The sequence below is a fragment of the Lampetra fluviatilis genome, chromosome 16, assembly GCF_964198595.1.
Source record: "Lampetra fluviatilis chromosome 16, kcLamFluv1.1, whole genome shotgun sequence".
Classification (NCBI taxonomy): domain Eukaryota; kingdom Metazoa; phylum Chordata; class Hyperoartia; order Petromyzontiformes; family Petromyzontidae; genus Lampetra; species Lampetra fluviatilis.
In genome coordinates, this window is record NC_136290.1 from 9229305 (window position 1) to 9247752 (window position 18448).

At 43.7% G+C, this 18448-nt stretch overlaps 1 protein-coding gene across 2 annotated transcripts in view; it reads right to left on the minus strand.

Annotated features, from left to right (window-relative positions):
* Nucleotides 1-801: 801 nt before the first annotated feature.
* ANO4 (anoctamin 4) overlaps nt 802-18448 on the minus strand; it is a 172562-nt gene continuing 154915 nt past the window's right edge. For both annotated transcript variants that reach the window (XM_078863635.1, XM_078863634.1), the window contains 7 exons: nt 17965-18062; nt 14088-14236; nt 13290-13442; nt 11585-11732; nt 8740-8856; nt 6655-6766; nt 802-5849 (listed from right to left, as the gene is read on the minus strand). In XM_078863635.1, the coding sequence (XP_078719761.1) occupies nt 5670-5849; nt 6655-6766; nt 8740-8856; nt 11585-11732; nt 13290-13442; nt 14088-14236; nt 17965-18062 (957 nt within the window). In that variant the 3' untranslated portion in view covers nt 802-5669. The remainder of the gene's footprint in view (nt 5850-6654; nt 6767-8739; nt 8857-11584; nt 11733-13289; nt 13443-14087; nt 14237-17964; nt 18063-18448) is intronic.

Consider the following 18448-nt stretch of genomic DNA (forward strand, 5'->3'; position numbering starts at 1 on the left):
GTTCAGATATCTCTCGCCACTTATGTCAGCCGTGGGCCAGGAATTGAACTCAGGACGCCACGTTAAGAGCGCGTGGTGCACGTTCATCGTTGCGCTACCTCTCCACCGGCACGCTAGAGATGATATAACTTCATTTACAAATGCGAGTGCCCCCGAGGTTGGCAACATCGTGCCAGGCATCCATTCACACCTCATTTGCGTGAAGTCTCAGAGCTTCTGTAAAACAAACTCGCGAGCCACTGATCTGAGAAAAAACGCCACTCGTGTTTCTCTTGACGACCAGACAATTTTTGTAAAACAAATGTGGAAAGTAAGCATTTACACCATTGGAACCTCCTTTGCCAGTAGCAAAATATGATAATTGTTTTTTTACCCTTTTATCTGGCAACAAAACTGACACCTTTTCTTGTGTGCGCCTTTTGGCGTCATCTGGTCCAACACCATGTGAGACTAGGCTCTAAGAAAAGCTATCTCGGGTGTGGACCAATCAATTTCAAGGACAATGCATACATTATCAGAGTTGTTTTTTGTTTGCATTCCGACCGCAGGTATTGTGGTCAATGCAAAAATGACTCCTTGTAAAAAAAAAGGTTTCAGTTTTGTTGCCAGATAAAAGGGTAAAAAACAATTATCAAATGTGGAAAGTGCTCGTTAATGATGTCAACGTGCGCTCCCATCAATGAGCATTGAGTTTTCGGTAATTCGGTGGCAAGACAGCTCTGTGGCTCCCTCTGTGGATGACTGCGCGTCTATTGCAGCGGTGCAGGCAAGACCATGAACATTTTCACACGGACAAAGAAATAGTAACAGAATTTCCGATTTATTATTTTCGAAGTCTATTAAGGCAACTTTAGTTAACTCTGGTTTTGTAATATGCCATGTAATATTAACACATGAGTATGTAGCCATCATTGGAAAACACATTTCTTGAAAATAATAACAAAAACAATAATTATAATGTGTAAACAGTTTATGTAAAATAAGCATTCAACCAGTTGCTATGTTGCAAATGCTGCTGTTGAGAGTTTGCAATAATGTTAGAGCTCATGGTTACAAATAGGGGGCATCATTTCCAGAACAACAATGCAATTGTGAACCTCTCCAAAGATCGACGAGGGAGAGTGTCAGTTTCACACGTAGGCTTTCGCGACCAATATTATCCAAAAGTGTTTTTTTGGGTGAGATCGCATAAATATGAATGTGTCGTTAAACCCGCCACCATCCGACACAGCCAATTAGTAATTGTAATGTCGTGGGTTGACTCTACAACACACCGGTGTGCTGTACTAGTAACGAATTGCCACGTTTTGTTTACGTGACAATTGGCTGCGTCGGGTGGTGGCGGGTTTAATGACACATTCATATTTACGCCATCTAAACCCTCCCCTCCAAAAAAAACCTCTATTATGAAGGTATAGCGTCTCCGATGGGTTTTAGGGACGGGCAGCCTGTTATTTGGCACGACATTCGACGTTTCGCTCAACGAAGCTGCGAGCTTATTCAGGACCGGACGCTTCTTGGGCAAACCCACAAACACATCGGAGAAATATACAGCTCAGTGACGTAAACCTACGCAGCCACGCGTCTCCAAGATACAATGGGAGGATGGATCATGACCTTGGCTCAACTGGTTTCGCGTCGCACTTGTATAGTCCATTAACGATGGAGAGATTGCCAATTAGGAAGTAAATCAGTCAGATGACTACCATTCTTCTCTCTCCAAGGTCTCCCCATGTGCACACCGCTGTACAGTATCATGCTTTAAAACAAATATACGTATGATTGAGAAATGGAATTAAGTGGCGCTTACCTGCATGCATGTATACATGATTTGTAGCTATACTTTGGCCATATGCCTATGTTGTCGTCTAAATATTCTGATATGACAATGCTGAGCGTTTGCATTATATCCATCAACATTACGTGAAGACTTTTTAACAAAGAACATGCCATACGTTGGTATACATAGAACTGTTTTGCATTGAATTCATACTGTTATTTAGCCGTGTAAACTGATAGCAGTGTGGTGTACAACTTGAATATTAATATGCCTCCAAATACAAAATAAAACATTAAATACGTTAAAATATAATCAAAAGTTGTTCCACAATATGACGGCGTAAAACTTTTTTTTTACCTTTCTTTTCAAAAACTGTAATGGAGAGGGAGGTGGCTGGCGGGTGACATTTTATATTTAAAAAATATTTCAAATTCCTAGAAATGTTTTTTAAAGACACCACCCCCCCATACATTGATCGATGATAACACAGTAAGTGGATAGCATCCAATGTGTGTTGTGTGCAATATTTCACGCGAGGGAATGGCTGAACGCAGATGCCTTTGCGTGGAAATAAATTACAACCAAACTTAACCTCGTCAGCGTTATAATGATGGAAATGTTCACCAAGTCCCATTAAATTTCTAGGCCTTCCGTCGCCACACTTGTCTTGATGCCATATTTACCTCTCATTGCACACCAACAGGTGCCCTATTTATTCAACAGCCAAAGGAAGTCACTCGTTATAACAATCATAACATTACACCGTTATTTTAAAAAATTGCTATAAAAAGGGGGGGAAGGGTTATTCATCACTGGCATTTCTACACCAGAATATACAACGGTAAATGAATCATGTGAATAAAAAGAAATGCACTAAACATCTGTAACGGCGTGCAAGTTAAGGCGTATCGATCCAAAAGCTCAGGGGTCTAATTGCAACCGAAACTTTGTCCATCTCAATGTTCCGTGCACCAAGGCCAAAGCCATCTCATCCCCAATACCACAAGAGGAGAGACGCGTCTGCAGTTGGTCTTCATTAACCCCGGCTCATCACTTTATCCTGCTGTCATCTGAGCCACTTGTCACAGACAACTCGGGGTGTGATGATGCATGGATTGAACGATTAACATACCTAGAAATTACCCGATTGGGAATTAAGCTACATTCGCCAACCTCCCCCCCCCCCCCTTACTGGCAGACTAATGTCCACTATCTGGTTGGTGCTGCGTTGAGCTCGTGACACACAGGGGCCCCTCTGCCACAAGGTGCCTCGAGATGTACTGCCTGCGAGGCGCGGTATGACTATTAAATGATCATCATTGATATTTGCACAACATGAATGGCCAACGATTGCTAACACGTCCAGGACTGCACTGTAATTGTGCCTTGCTCGCATACGAATGGGGAAGACTGCGAGACAAACATATTGGCTGAAATAATGTCCAAGGAGTACATTTATTTAAAAAGAGCGAGATTAAAAGCCTCAGTTTATAGAGTCATTTGGTATAAACACCCCCAACACCACGAGCAAACGAAGACCACACTGACAACAGCAACAGGTTCAGAGCCGTCCAATTACACATCAAAGAGCTGTGCTATTATTATCCTTAAAAGTGCAAACGTAACAAAACACTCACCTGGGAAGAACTTGCCACCATTTGCACCTTACTCTTTGCGCAGGTCCACGTAAGCGAGCGCAAAGCACACCTGTACGCACTGCGCATTCGCCAGATACAGTCTTAAGTTTTGGGGCCTTCGCGTGTACAACGTTAACGCAGGCTGCGAGCACTGCGCATTTCCACAGAGACGAGTAGTCCATATACTGAGGCTTTGACGAACAGTCGCGCCGAGTGGCCTGCTTTGGCAACGGAGCGGGTGACTGCCCTCTCTGCTCGATGCTAGGCAAATGCGAGAGCAAACCTTGTGCTTAATTCTGCACCTGCAGGAAACGTTAATGGGCAATGCGTGGATCGGGCATGAGTACGTTGAAACAGTGTGAGTTGGATATTGCTCAATTGTGAAAAATGTATTGAAAACAAATGGGACAGAAACGGGACTGATGGGTATATTTGACCGTATTCCTCAGATTCTAAGAAAGCCGCACCTCCCTCCAAACGTATACCCAAAGTCAATAAAGTTATACGTATTTGGTTACTAATGCACACCTACCAGAATATAAGACGCACCACCCCGTTTTCTGTAAAATACAGAAGGGAAATAAGTGCACCTTATAATCCTGAGATATGGTACAGAAATTTTACATGGAACGACTAATAATTTGTATGAATGACCACACTTCAGTTGGAATTAAAGGGCATAACATAGGCTGAAATGAATCTGAATCTAGTTGAATAGAATGCTGTGAAATTGAATAGGATTCCAGCAATAGAAAATATTGATTTGAAGTGAATCGCTGCGTTGGAAAGAGTTGTATTTCGTGAGAATGAGATATAATGGTAAAGAAACAGGCTTTGAAACATAGCCATTTGGAACAGGATGAGATATCATGCATTGGATTATATTTTAATGTATGAAGACGATATGTGAAGAAGAGACAGAAAGTACAAAGTACGTTTCATCTTGAGTCATATTAAATACGTCCCAACAAATTCCAATAAATATCATTCCTCTCCCCCTGCTATACATAGTATATATGCCAGACATTGATATTACTTGTGTTGGAGTGGTGCATCGATCAATATGTATTCTTTAGTTTACAATATATTAATCGAATCACACACGTAAGAATCAACGTATTCTGATTTGTATGTGTTACATGTCACGTGTTCATGGCACCCCTGCAGCAACTAGAGATGCTACTATTCACCACGATGATAAAAAAAACAATTCATGAATTTGCGAGCCTGAATCGCGGACAATCAATTGAATTCGCCAGTGGGGTGAATAGTTCCACCCTGAGTTTTACCACCCCAAGTGCCTTGTAGAGGATGACAATCTTAAACAATCTTAATCATATTTGTGGAAAGCGCTGTAGAACATTTACATGAATGTTATTAGTGCGTTGAGATTACCGCTGGCACATCAGTGATGTTTTGATTTCCAGGGCAGTTTCAAATCAAATCTTATTATTTAGACTGGAGGAATCCGATGAGCTATAAAGCTCTTTTCCACAGAAGTCCAGTCGACATGATCATCCATTCTCACTACTTCAAGCTTTGCTCTTCTTTTTGTCTGCTGTATTTTTGTTCAGTCATAACCCTCACGCGCCATTTTTTCCACGTGGGAGCATCTCCGGCAAAAAGAAACCACCCCACGGTTGCCGCCTTTTTTTGGAGTCGGGTGGCTCCGAGGTCAGAGCGCCCAATTGTCACCGATCAGACCCCTGCGTTTGAATTCGTGCAGCCGCCCTTGATCAACGGTCTCAGGCCCCCTCGCCGATGACTGCACACAAACAAAAAAAAACCCCAACCGATTACTTGAATTTGGTTCTGCGTTTAGTTTGGCTTAAATTCCAGCTCTAAGAATGATATATCATCCATAATAGAGGTTTTATATCAGTTTGATTCATGTGACGGACATTAACTCTCATATGCAGAATGGGTATAAAGATGTTTCCCACTACTGTGTGAACCAGAAGTCACTAAAAGGGATCTCAGAGGTAGCTCTGTAATATCCACTTCCATGGGCGATTTTCTAACACGAAGGGTTGCACTGCGAGATATCCGAACGGATACTTTGTCTCAGTGGCAGTTGGGACAACGATGGGAAATAAATAAATTCGAAAGACAAAAGTGCTTCTTTTTAATGAACCAGGTCACAAAAAGACGCTCTTATATGTTCAGGTGCGAGTGGACACATGGGGGGGGGGGGGGGTGTAGGGAGGAGGGGTGTTCTTAGTAGTTCAACGGTGGCATGGGCAGCCAAGCCCTCAGGGCCACTCATGGAAGAAACGGCCGGTCTTCTTGCGCTCCTTGCGCAAGGCGTCGAGGTCGGCCTCGTGCACCATCTCCTGCACGAGGAACTTCTCGCGGTGCATGCGCTCCTTCAGCCCCTTGGGGATGTCCGGGATCATGTAGGCGATGATGAGCTTGATGAAGTACACCAGGTGCTGTCAACCAAGGCGCAAGGGGACAGTCGGCAGCGTTAAAGTTCGCCGTACAGACGGCGGCTTCGGCGGCGCTTTCGGTTGCCGCGAACACCTGAAGGCTGCCGTTTGCTTTTTCTTAACGCGGAGGCTTTCGCGAATTAATATTATCCGTAACAGAGATTCTTTGGCTAGACCGCGTAAATATAAATGTGTCGTTATAAGCCCGCCACCATCCGGTGTGTCACGTAAAACAAAACGTGCCAATTCGTTACTCGTTCATCGGCCAGAGTGGCCTGATGAGGCTGGTTGTAATTATCAGCGAAACGTCACGATACTCAAATTGTAAATGTTGTGGGTTTACTCTCCAACACACCGGTGTGCTGAACTAGTAACTAATGGACATGTTTTATTTACGTGACAAACCTTACTAATCGGCTGTGTCGGGTGGTGGTGGGTTTAATGACACATTTATATTTACGCGATCCAACCCAACATCTATATTATGTGTGCTTTTGAGTTTCAGGTTAAAAGCAGAATGATGAACAAACATAATTAAAAACATCAATATGATGATGATGATAATTGAAACATATTCGAATAAATCAGTGTAATATGATGATCGTAATCGAGTTGTTTATCAACAGGCGTCCCGAGCAAGCGACCGCAATCAAACAATAACTCCGTTTGTTTTTATTATCGCCAAGTCCTGACCGAGACTTGAAGCCGCAACCTTCTGACTTGTGAGCTGCGCCTTCTAACCAGAGCGCGCTAAAAACTGGCCACTTCCAGCCAAAACAACTCCCATGAAGCCGCTGGCCGTCTGTACCTCAAACACGATGATGAAAGCCAGTCGGGCGGCCAGCACGTGCCAGAACTGTAGCGTGAACTTGTAGGGCTCCTCCCTGTTTGTGCTTGGGGCCTCTCTGTAGTCGCGGTATCTGGCGGGAGGGTGTGACAGTTAAAGGACACTTTATTATTAAAGCTGAAATTTTCCGCATTGAACAGGTCACCGATGGGAGTTTGGGGCTGTAGCACGTGTTGTTTCGGCGCGATGTCCGACGTTTCGCTCCACGTGCCAAACTTGAAGCTCGGATTCAGGAACTGAAGTTCACTTTCAGAAGGAGCGCCCCAAGCGTGTGGAGCGAAACGTCGAACATCGTGCCACAAAGAACATCCGGTGCAACCCGAACACACACCAGAGAGCTGTACAGCATGACCGAAAAAACACATGCGGTAGCATTTTATAATTTGACAATAAGTGCTAGGTTTAACAAAAGTTCTCGGTTGCATTTTGTCACGTGTCATCGTGGAATGTCAACGGTGCTTATTTGATGATGCATGGCAGCTGCAGCTGTTTGCAAAATGACTGGCATAAGTTAAGGGTGTCCACTTTCGTCTAAACGAATATTAAACCAACATGCACCAATTAAGACAGATTGCAAGGATTGAGTATATCACTTATGAATGATCCCTAACAAAGCTTAATATGAACATCACCTTCTTGGTTCTTTCGGTAAAGTCACGTAGAAGGGAAGTAATAAAATAATAAAAATAAAACATAATAAAACAATTCTCACGACGTTTCGGCCACAACGCAAGCAGCCATCCTCAGGCGAAGAATGAAACACCCCAAGCTTGGAGCGTATATTTAAGCTGGGTTAGAGGGGGGGGAGGTGGGAAGAAGAGCGCCTAAACAAAATAATTTGCATATCAAGAGGAATTCAGCATATGGAAAATGCGTAGGAGGTGGGCGGGGGGGGTTCCAAATCAATACTATGCCCGTGCATTATGCAGGATTAGCAGCATCAAAGGGGGGGGGGAAGGGGGGGAGCATTAACAAAGGAAAGGAATGTTAATAGTATGTAGCTGTAGTTACTAAACAACCACGTAAAAAACTACAGTATAAACTGCATGACAAACTAAAGTATAAACTACATAGCATCATCAGTAAACTTACTATACTCTACAATAAGCTGAGTTACTAACAGTAAGTAATACATGAAAAATTCTACGTTGTAAAAAATTATATAATATGCTTCCATCTAAACTTTATTCTCTTACATCACACGCGTCTATACCGTACTATATACTTCCATAGGCAAAACCAACATTAAATTACATACTGTATTGCTATAAACCACCCTATACCTTATACATTTTTAATATAACACTATGTATTATTCTACCCACCCTAATGTGTATCAAAATGGTTTATTACGTCCTTCCAGTGATTGCTAAGCCAGAATCCATCTTCTCGGTTAAAATTGTCTCTGTGTTTGTAAATGTGGATCGCCTCAAATGAACATCACCGTAGGCTTTCTGAATCCAAGCTTTGTAAATGGGGTGTTCATATATGCACTGAGCTCATCCAACGAAGAGTGCATTTGTGAATAGGACCCATGGTGTATTGTACATTAATGGGGGGGGGGGGGGCGGGGGTAACTGACAGTGTGCAGCTAAGTGTTTTGCAGTGAAGTGATGGTAGATGCATTCATGTGAGTGTGTACATCAGTCCGAGTGGGGAGTGGTGGGGTAGTGCTTGGCATGTTGTGGTACAAACTCGGCGACCTGTGCTTGATTTTTGTTCACCGCCAAAATCGGGGGGCGAATATCTGAACCGGTTCTGGGCCTCCACTCGTCAATGGCCTTTCTGCCAGCAGTCAGATGAACAAGCAATTGCAGTGCTGCACCTTTAACTTTCGCCCCTCATCTATCGCCAGCGTAAGAATCAATATTGTTAGATTGATCAATGCATCCTTACACACCGTGTACCACTCCCATAATAATAATGATAATCCTTACCAATAACAATCTCTGCTCACTGCCAGCACTTGCTCCAGGCAATTTGTGCCAGGGCTGCACAGGAGGATCTCTGTGTGGGTGTGCACGTGCGTGCGTTTCACATTGATACCTGCAAATTAGTGGCCCGTCCTTCTTGTCCGATCGAGATGACAACGGATTCCCGGTGGGTTCAAAATCACTGACGTTGAACACCGAAAGGCTGCTGTTAACATAGCCCTCCAGGCAACTGTATGAATTAAGACAGAAAAAACGCATGTTTTCACTAGCTCAGGGTCAAGTATGACATACAAAAAAGCATTACTTTTGTTCATGTACCTACGAACAAAATGTGCAATATCCCGGCCACGCCCACCACCTCCTACTGCCAAATTGGTCTATGAAATACACCATCTCCTTCAAACTTGGTTTGGCCGTGGGTGTGATTGTTAGTACTCACTGGATCGGTAATCGAGAGGTCGCTGGTTCGATCTCCTGGCATGGCAATTGAAACAATGTTGGGCAATTTTCTTTGCACCGTCCACCGAACAGAATGAACGGGTACAGAACAGAATGAACGGGTACAGTACAGTTGATCGATCGGCAGGTCACGTTTGGTGGGGTAAAGTTGGGATAGTCCTTTCCCTCCTTTTCCCAAGACATCTGGCCAGTGTACAGTATACAAGTAGGCCAAATTCCCTCCAGAGGGGATCTCTAGAGCATCCTTTTTTGAAAGCCCTTCATACAGCAGTGGCGTGAGCAAGCAATTACAAGGCTGCACCTTTGCCAGAACCCTACTAATCCTGTGATGCAATTAATTGCTGCATTTTTTTCGCTTATTGTACTTGCTCAATTTTATTTCTAAAAGTTTCCAACACCTTATCAGCATATAGCTTGCATATCATTTTTTGGGGATGAATGGTAAATGCTCGATTATTACATTCACAATTTGATTAGGCTATTTTAAATAATGATTCATTTTAATCATTGCATGTCCACCGAATAATGTATTTATATATCCAGCACAATTAATTTTTGCATCTGCCTCACGCAATTTAAACGATTATCGTGTCTGTTGCCAAGTCGACGAAATTATCTATGAAAGGATACCTTCAGGATTGCGAAAATTGATTTGAGTTTTGAATTACGGGTACCGATCTCAGAATTCGTTCTCAGGAGGCATGAAGGTTAGTGCTTGCATCTGGACCGGTGTGTCAGAAAAGCCGCAGGGCAAGCCGTTGTTGTTGTTGTTTATAAGGGCATGCAATAAAAGCAGAGCTTGTTCGTCAGCACAATCCATCCTTAAATATCAAAAGCATCAAGGCACACATTCAAGGCAGGTGAAATCAAGCAAGGATTCCTCGCCTACCAGGCTTGACCCACCATGCATACTGCCACTTATGATTCCTTCCCCTATAGAGAGCTGAACACTGCTATGTAATAGGCCACATCACGTAATTAACCACCGGGATACATTTATCCCACAGCTTGTGATCCGGCAGGTTCCATGTGCAGGTGTATAACTGCGGGTTCTCCCACCTCTTCCAAGACACCTGACCAGCGTGTAAAAGTAGGCCGAAATAGCCTCGCGTGCTTCCGCCATGAGTAACGTGAGCAAGCACTTGCAGGGCTACACCTTTGCCTTAACATTTATCCCAGATAATTAATGAAGTTATAATTATCCAGTATTTTCACATCTTGTTCTTCGGACCAAATGCATTGATTATTTTTATACGTAGTATTTAGGAACGTAGACAAAAAAAAAACCCATTTATATTTTATAGACTGCACAAATAATAATAATAATGTACTCATAATTGGGTTGCCTGGTGTACAACACAGTTGTTCAATTACATATTGTTCTCTAAAAATGTGAAATTAAATATAATTGGGCCAGGTGGCTCAGTGATTGGGAGAACAGCTTGCAATGGGGATGTTGCGAGTTCAAACCCTGGTCTGGGGCTGACTGCCCATCATCCCTTTTGCGGGAAAGTCAACAGTGATTGTCCTTTGTGTAGACTTGCACCCCTGCCAGAGGAATGTGGAACTTCCACCACTGGCTCAGGGCTATACATGTGAGATGAGTACTGCCACAATGGGCGCCACGGTGACGAAATGTTCACTACCTCGCCTGGTATACAGACGGTTGTAGGTTCGATCCCGACCCGAAGGCCTGTATATTGGGCGTTGGCAAGTTCGCCCCTCGTGGTCGCGTGGATTTCCCTCCAGGTCCTCCAGTTTTTCCTTCCACATTTAGCATCAACTTAACACGTTCAGAGTATTTGGCTGATCGCAATTCCCACCTGATGAGCCATTTCATTGAGCAATCATTTATGGCCAGGTCGTTTCTGCAAAAGAGCTCCACAGCTCGGTGGGCCTTATCTGTTAGAATGAAACAAAGTTTAGTTTTATTTGGGCAGGAAGTCTTAATTTGACTTTCGAGTATAATTCTAGTTTTATTATACAAGGCGCACGCGCTTGTATTATGTCCAAATAATAACAATCCAACATCTTCTTGGTTCTTTCGGTAAAGTCACGTAGAAGGGAAGTAATAAAATAATACAAATAAATACATAATAAAATAATTCTCACGACGTTTCGGCCACAACGCAAGCAGCCGTCCTCAGGTGAGGTAAATATACGCTCCAAGCGTGGTGGTGTTTCATTCAGACGCTGTCTCCCCGACAGACCTGGTCTTCACCTGAGGACGGCTGCTTGCGTTGTGGCCGAAACGTCGTGAGAATTATTTTATTATGTTTTATTTGTATTATTTTATTACTTCCCTTCCACGTGACTTTACCGAAAGAACCAAGAAGATGAATCCCTGCAGTCACGAAAGCTTTAAATCGAAAATTTGAGTATAATTCTAGTTTTATTATACAAGGCGCACGCGCTTGTATTATGTCCAAATAATAACATTCCAACACTCCCCCCCCACTGCCAATGAGAATCTTGGTCCGCCCGGTGGCACCGCTTACTCTCTCTCTGACTCCGTCATGCGTGCGCAGGGCCCATATTGGTAGAAGTAGACGAGACGCGGGATGAAGTCGGACGTCACGGCGATGACGAACGCGTTGGTGATGACGGAGACGACTCCGATGCCCTCCAATATGCCGTACCAAACCCCTGCGCGCGAGGACGATATGTCAGGTGCGTGCGTCGGAGCGCAATGACAAAGACACCCGCCCACCCCGTATAGCCTTGACAGACTGTTTGGGCAAGTGCATTTAGCGAGCACCTCCGAAGGCCGGCACGGCACGTAAGGGGCTGGGTGGCCAGGACCACGCCCGGCCGCCTTTGTCTCCCCAGTGGCGATGTTTACACACACCGCACCAGGTACTCATTTGATGTTGAGTCGACCTAGGGGAGGCCCAGAACCGGTTCAGATAATTGTCACTGGTGTTGGCTGTGAGTGGGAATTAAACTCGGGTCACTGGGTTCGTAGCGCAGCGTGCAAACCGCTACGCTACCGCTCCCCGCATACACGCACACACACGTTAAGAGGGCAAGTCACAGCCGCCTTTTTTCTGTGATTCCTTCTGTACGCTTGGCTCTTGAACAACAATAAAAACAATCGTTGACAAAAAAAGAGGCGAGGTCACAGCCGATGCTGTGCACGCACCCTCCCCACCCCACAGTAACACCACGAGTGCAGACAAGATTATGCACACTCTACCATTCACGTCACAGTGGGAATTGCAACACACGTGTGCACAGCATATACATATATAAAGAAATCAGAGATTCAATTTGGATGTTAAAAAAAACGTCAGCTTTCCAAGTCTTGGATTCATGAAGACAACTTTCGCATCTTTAATCAGATTTCTGAGATAATTTACATAACGTAATAATTTAACGTTACTTCACACACCGTGGGTGCACTTCGCTTCCCCTATGACGCCAAGCACCATGTGATGTCATCTCGATGGGCGGCTCACAATAATTCATATAATTAAGATACCCCCGAGGACAAACCCTGCATATCCATTATATTTATTTCTTATTATTACCACTACTACTACCAGTGCATGTCAAGTGGAGGGGATAGGAAGACGCGGGGAATTACTTTGAGTAGCTTATGGCTATTTCCATGCCCGTGTGTTCGTATTGATAGATGACGTGGGATCGTTATGATCGTTATGGATCAGAGGTCACTTGAAATGATCTCAGAGGTATATCTGTGATATCCACTTCTCTGGCCTGTCCTCTAATATAAAGGGCTGCACTCTTCTGCCGATTTCTGGGTCAATAATGACTTCCATAACAATATGAGGTGTTAATTACCTCGCCTGGCATGCAGCAGGTCGTGGATTCGATCCTGACCCTGATGCATGTACAGTATATTTGGAGTTTGCAAGTTCTCCCTATAGTCGCGTCCTCCAGTTTTTCCCACCACATTTAGAAACATGCATTTCCAGTATTTGGCTGCTATAAATGTCCACATGATAAGCCACTTTACTGAGCTATCATTTGTGGCCAGGTCACTTCTGAAAAATAGCTATCTAGCTCAGTGGGCTGTAGCCTGGTAAAATTCACGTTTCACTTTATTTTAGTTTGACGATAGCTCTGAATGGATGCTTCATCTCATGACATGGCGCTCGATTGTACAAGCGGGATAACATTGTGGGAAAGCGAGGAATAGAATGCGCTGTCAAAACAATCCGCGAGTACGAGCGCGCTCACCAATGTCCTTGGCGCGGCAAGCCAGCGAGCGCCTCCACTGCGTGACGAACTTGTACGCGTCCAGACGGATCTCGATGATGTTGTTGAGCAGAGCGAGCAACGGCGCCAGGGGGAAAGCCGCCACGAAGATGGTGGTGAAGCCAAACTGCAAGACTGCGCCCGGCACAAGAAGCACACAACGGCAGTGGTTTTATAGACTGTTCAACGTTATAGGACTGCAGGGATGTATCCACGCATGTCGAACTGAATTCTGACCGCACGAAGCCAACCGTGCTAATCGGAGGTGCGGGATGAGCGTAGTGAGGCAAGCTCCACACCCGGCCGTCTTGGTGCCACGGTGGTGGAGATGTTAACTACCTCGCCTGGTATACAGGAGGTCGTGGGTTCGATCGCGACCCTGACGCCTGCATATTTGGAGTTTCCATGTTCTTTCTCCCCGTGGTCGCGTGGATTTTTCTCCGGGTCCTCCGGTTTTTCCCTCCACATTTAGAAATAGTCTTTTAGGGTATTTGGCTGCGATACATTTCGAGATGATAGGCCACTTCGTTCAGCTATCATTTGTGACCAGTTCGCTTTCGCAAGAGCTGTATAGCTCAGTGAGCCTTACCTGGTAAAAAAAGCAATAAATAGTTTAAAATAGTTTCAGTCTTTGTTTCCCGGGTGCTTATGTTAACACACCGTGGTTAGCAAACTGCGTGAAAAATCCGATGCAGCTTAGCTCGATTCCACTCCGCGGCTAACGCCAGCGGCGATCTATTGATGCATCCCCCTTGAGCGATGGACACTCTAAAGACTCACTCATCTCCAGGTATTCGTCAAAGAGGCCGTAGGTGTTGATCTGCTGCAGGCTGTAGTCCTGCTCCCACTGAGGCAGCAGCGCCATGTCATCCTCTGTCGTCTCCATCTCATGCTGCAGCTTCTTCTTCGCCCACCAGTTCTGGAGGAGCCTTTACCCACGTGTGCGTGCGTGCGTGTGGGTAGGGGTGGACAAAGAGTAGGGGAGAGTGGTTAGTATGCTGTACTCTGAACTTGACAGCCCGATTTCGATTTAAAGCTTTCGTGACTGCAGGGATTCATCTTCTTGGTTCTTTCGGTAAAGTCACGTAGAAGGGAAGTAATAAAATAATAAAAATAAAACATAATAAAATAATTAAATTTCGATTTAAAGCTTTCGTGACTGCAGGGATTCATCTTCTTGCTTCTTTCGGTAAAGTCACGTAGAAGGGAAGTAATAAAATAATAAAAATAAAACATAATATAATAATAATTATTTTATTATGTTTTATTTTAATACGTGATTTTACCGAAAGAACCAAGAACTTGACAGCCCGAGTTTGATTCCCAGCCCATGGCTGACATCGGTAGTGAGAGATATTTGAAATGGCACGGGACCTTTACTAGGCTGACTCAATCATTTTTATTTCTTTAGAACTGCTTTTAGTGTTTAGTTTGTTGTCCTTCCCCGCGGTTGGCTACGTACGGTGCGAAAGAAGTTCAACATACATATGTAAAATGGGTACCTGGTGCAGTGTGAAAACATCAGAACTGGGGAGACAAAGGTGGCCAGGCGTGGTGTTGGCCACCCATACCATCGTACGTAATGCTGGCCTTCACAAATAGTTGCCAAAACAGACTGTATGACTATATGGGGAATCTTTGTCTTTGTATCACAACAACACAATAAAAAAATAAGGAAAAATTAAATAAAGTGTCATGCTACGTGTAATGAATGACTGCCTCGGTAACATAAGATTTAAGTAAAACACAACATCAACGGTGATAACATGAGAATATAAATGGCCATCATTATTTCTAATTTTTGTGAAACAAAAATAATGCCCTAAGCGATTGGAAATAAGAATGATACTCCATCGCAGGAATGCATTTACAGTGTCTGTGTCAGCGCTCATAATTTTTTTTTAGCAAGAGAAATCAATATATTCTGACTGAACAATTCAGCCAACAGGGCATCATTAAGGCCACCTGTGGCCCCAATAGCATGGAAATCATTATTGACCCAGCAGTCAGCATTGATGCTAGAGATTGCTTCAGGTTATCAAGGAAACCTCGTGCATACGACCAATCAAGATCAGCTGAAACAAAGCTGATTCTGAGTATTAGTATAGCTTTGTGTTAAAACATGTATTACAGTTGTTCATATCTGTCCCATTTTTGCTCAGGATTGAAATTTGTTGGTAAAGCAGATCGCTTTTACTCATTGTAATATCATCACGAGATAAATTCTTGGCCAGAAACAATTCATCTCATTATCCCCTCGTGTGTGTAAAATAAATACCGGTTAAAACATTATTGACCAGCGTGGTGAAGTATGGTCAAACAAACCCTCATGACCCGCAGAGGTGTGTGAACACCCTCGTTCAGCAGTGGATTGGACGTAATATTCGCTCTATAATTCTATATTAATCAGATACCTAAAGTTGCGTACCATAGATGGTGATAAATTGGCCTCTCCTGTTCGATTGTAGTTTAGTGCTGCATGAACAAATCAATCTTGATTTGAAGATTTGAAGCTTTCGTGACTGCAGGAATCCATACTCTTTGCTTTTTTCGGTAAAGTCACGTAGTTAGTTTATTTCTAACTACGTGACTTTACTGAAAGAACCAAAGAGCATGAACAAATCACTTGATACTTAGTGGGATATTGCTCATTACCCCTCTGCTGCCACCCCCCCCCCCCCCCCACCACGATACGATACGTTCAATGCATGTTAAAAGTTTTTATAGCAGATAAGATTGTTTCCTGAAAAAACTTTCTATTAAATTGCAGTTCATACAGGTAGGCTAAGAATTTACCTTGTTTTTTACTTTAAATTTTACTGTGCAATACAGTATTGCAATTAATAAATACGTACCGTATATAGTTTATACAGCACGGTACTGTAAATTGCTCTGTTTTGCTAAATTATCACGATTCTTTATGACTCATGGGTAGGCTAGGCCATCTTCGACTTACGATATTTTCGACTTACGATGGGGTCGTCGTAACGCATCTCCTGTTTGATTGTAGTTTAGTGTTGCATGTGGGATGCTGCTCATTACCCCTCTGCCCCCCCCCACCACCCTTTAATCTGGAACGGCACTCTCCCTGCAACATGCGCTGTCAACTCCCCTGCCCCTGTTTAGGTCCCAGACTCAGGGCCTTCCATTTAATCACTGCCGATCGCTTCCTCTCTCTCTCTACGAAACAAATATTCCCAATGATTCCGCACGGTACCTTGAGATGCTGCTGCACTGAAATGCTGTAAATATCTACATTTTATTGTGCGTACAACCATTATATATACAGAGTGGTAGCTCTTGTAATCTCTCATTTACTTGATACAGCTGTCGTGGCTGTGACGGTTCCACCTGAAGACGGAAGCTTGTGTTGCCTCCGAAACGTCGTGATTTTTATTTTTATTTTATTTTACTTTTATTAATTTAAAATTTTTACCTACGTGACTTTACCGAAAAAACCTAAGAATATGATTATGTTGCACCGTATGTAGCCAATCGTGCTAATCGGAGGTGCATACAGAATAAACACCGGCAAGTAAAGTTTCTTCACGTCTATTGTAGTTTCTCGCAGCGTTCCCTAACACCACATTCAAGCAAAAGGTGGCTTGGCCACCCCATCAGCAATGAACAGTATCAAGGCTTGAAATATTGAACACTGCTTCGTGTTGAAAAACACGATTCAGGATTACTCACAAGGAATAGATTTGTTACGTTTCCCTACTACCCAGATCCGAGAGAGTCTACACAAATCTCTGTTCCTTGTGATGACACGGTTACAGACGACATCTGAAAGGCCACTGCCTGAAACAACAACATACTATGAATTTCTTTATTGTAACACAGTGCTAATGTATGTAAAAAAAAATATTTTAATTTATTTTAAATTTCATTATTTTATTTTTATTAATTTTTAATTTCATTTTTTACCTATGTGACTTTACCGAAAAAACTAAGAGTATGAATCCTTGCAGTCACGAAAGCTTCAAAACAGTGCTAATGATTCGGGTTTTGATTTTTGTTGGTGTTTCTGCATAAATGGCAATAACTGATAAAAGTGTACAGCTGCAATTACTTTGCTGATGGAAAGGCCACCACTAGAGGGAGCGCTAGAGAGCTATTAGCCTTGCTCAAATTATATTATTTACTGTTTGATTTAAAACTTTCGTGACTGCAGGGATTCATATTCTTGGTTCTTTCGGTAAAGAAACCAATAATATATATATTTACCTTTTAAATTTCATTAAATGTATGCCACTCATGTGTTCCCATATCTGATATTGTAATCAAGGTCGCCCCATTAAAAAACTCAATTAGTCTCAATGGGTTTTCAGCCGGTTCAACAATAATGGAGCCGCTTGATAAATGAATTGCTGAGCAAAGACCCAAAAAAGAACGAGTGGTCGTCAGCTACTAAATAGACAATAACTAACATGTTCATTCAATCAAGAAAGGTTACGGGGACTTTGGGAAAGAGACGACGCGAGGAAATTCAAAAGGCGAACATTACAAAGGAAGGAGTAGAAAGAGAAGTGATGTGAACTGCAGCGGTCAATCTGGTCGACCGGGTCCTCAATGTGGGTGGAGAGATCAGCGGAGTGACGTTCACAGAAACCGGAACCTTGGTAGTCGCGACAGAACATGAGCAGCGGTGGCTTACGGGAATCCGAGCTCCATGAAGTTGTTCCACGTTTGCTTCAGGACCATTATGATTCCCATCTGCATGCACAGGTCGATGAGGCAGCCGCTGGGGTGGCACTGCACAGGGCAACACGTAAGAAAAGGGTTAGCGTCAGCGGATAAGATGACACGTGTCTGCCAGACAGCGGCGTAGCTAGGATATTTTGCGCGCGGGGACGTGCTATCAAATTGTCGCCCCCCCCCCTCCCCCCGTTTAATCACATACCAAAATGTAATTACATGACATGTAGGCTGTGCGTGGCGGGATATATAAACTTTAAGGTTGAGGTGTAGATTTGTGCAGTAGTTTCAGGCTGCCGCGCCCGCCGCAATAAGTTATAATGTAACGTTGTAAGCCTAATTTTGGCGCCCCTTTACCTTGGCGCCCGGGAACATATGTACCCCCCTTCCCCCCCCCTAGCTACGCCTCTGCTGCCAGACCGAGCGCGAGGGCAGTGCGATGA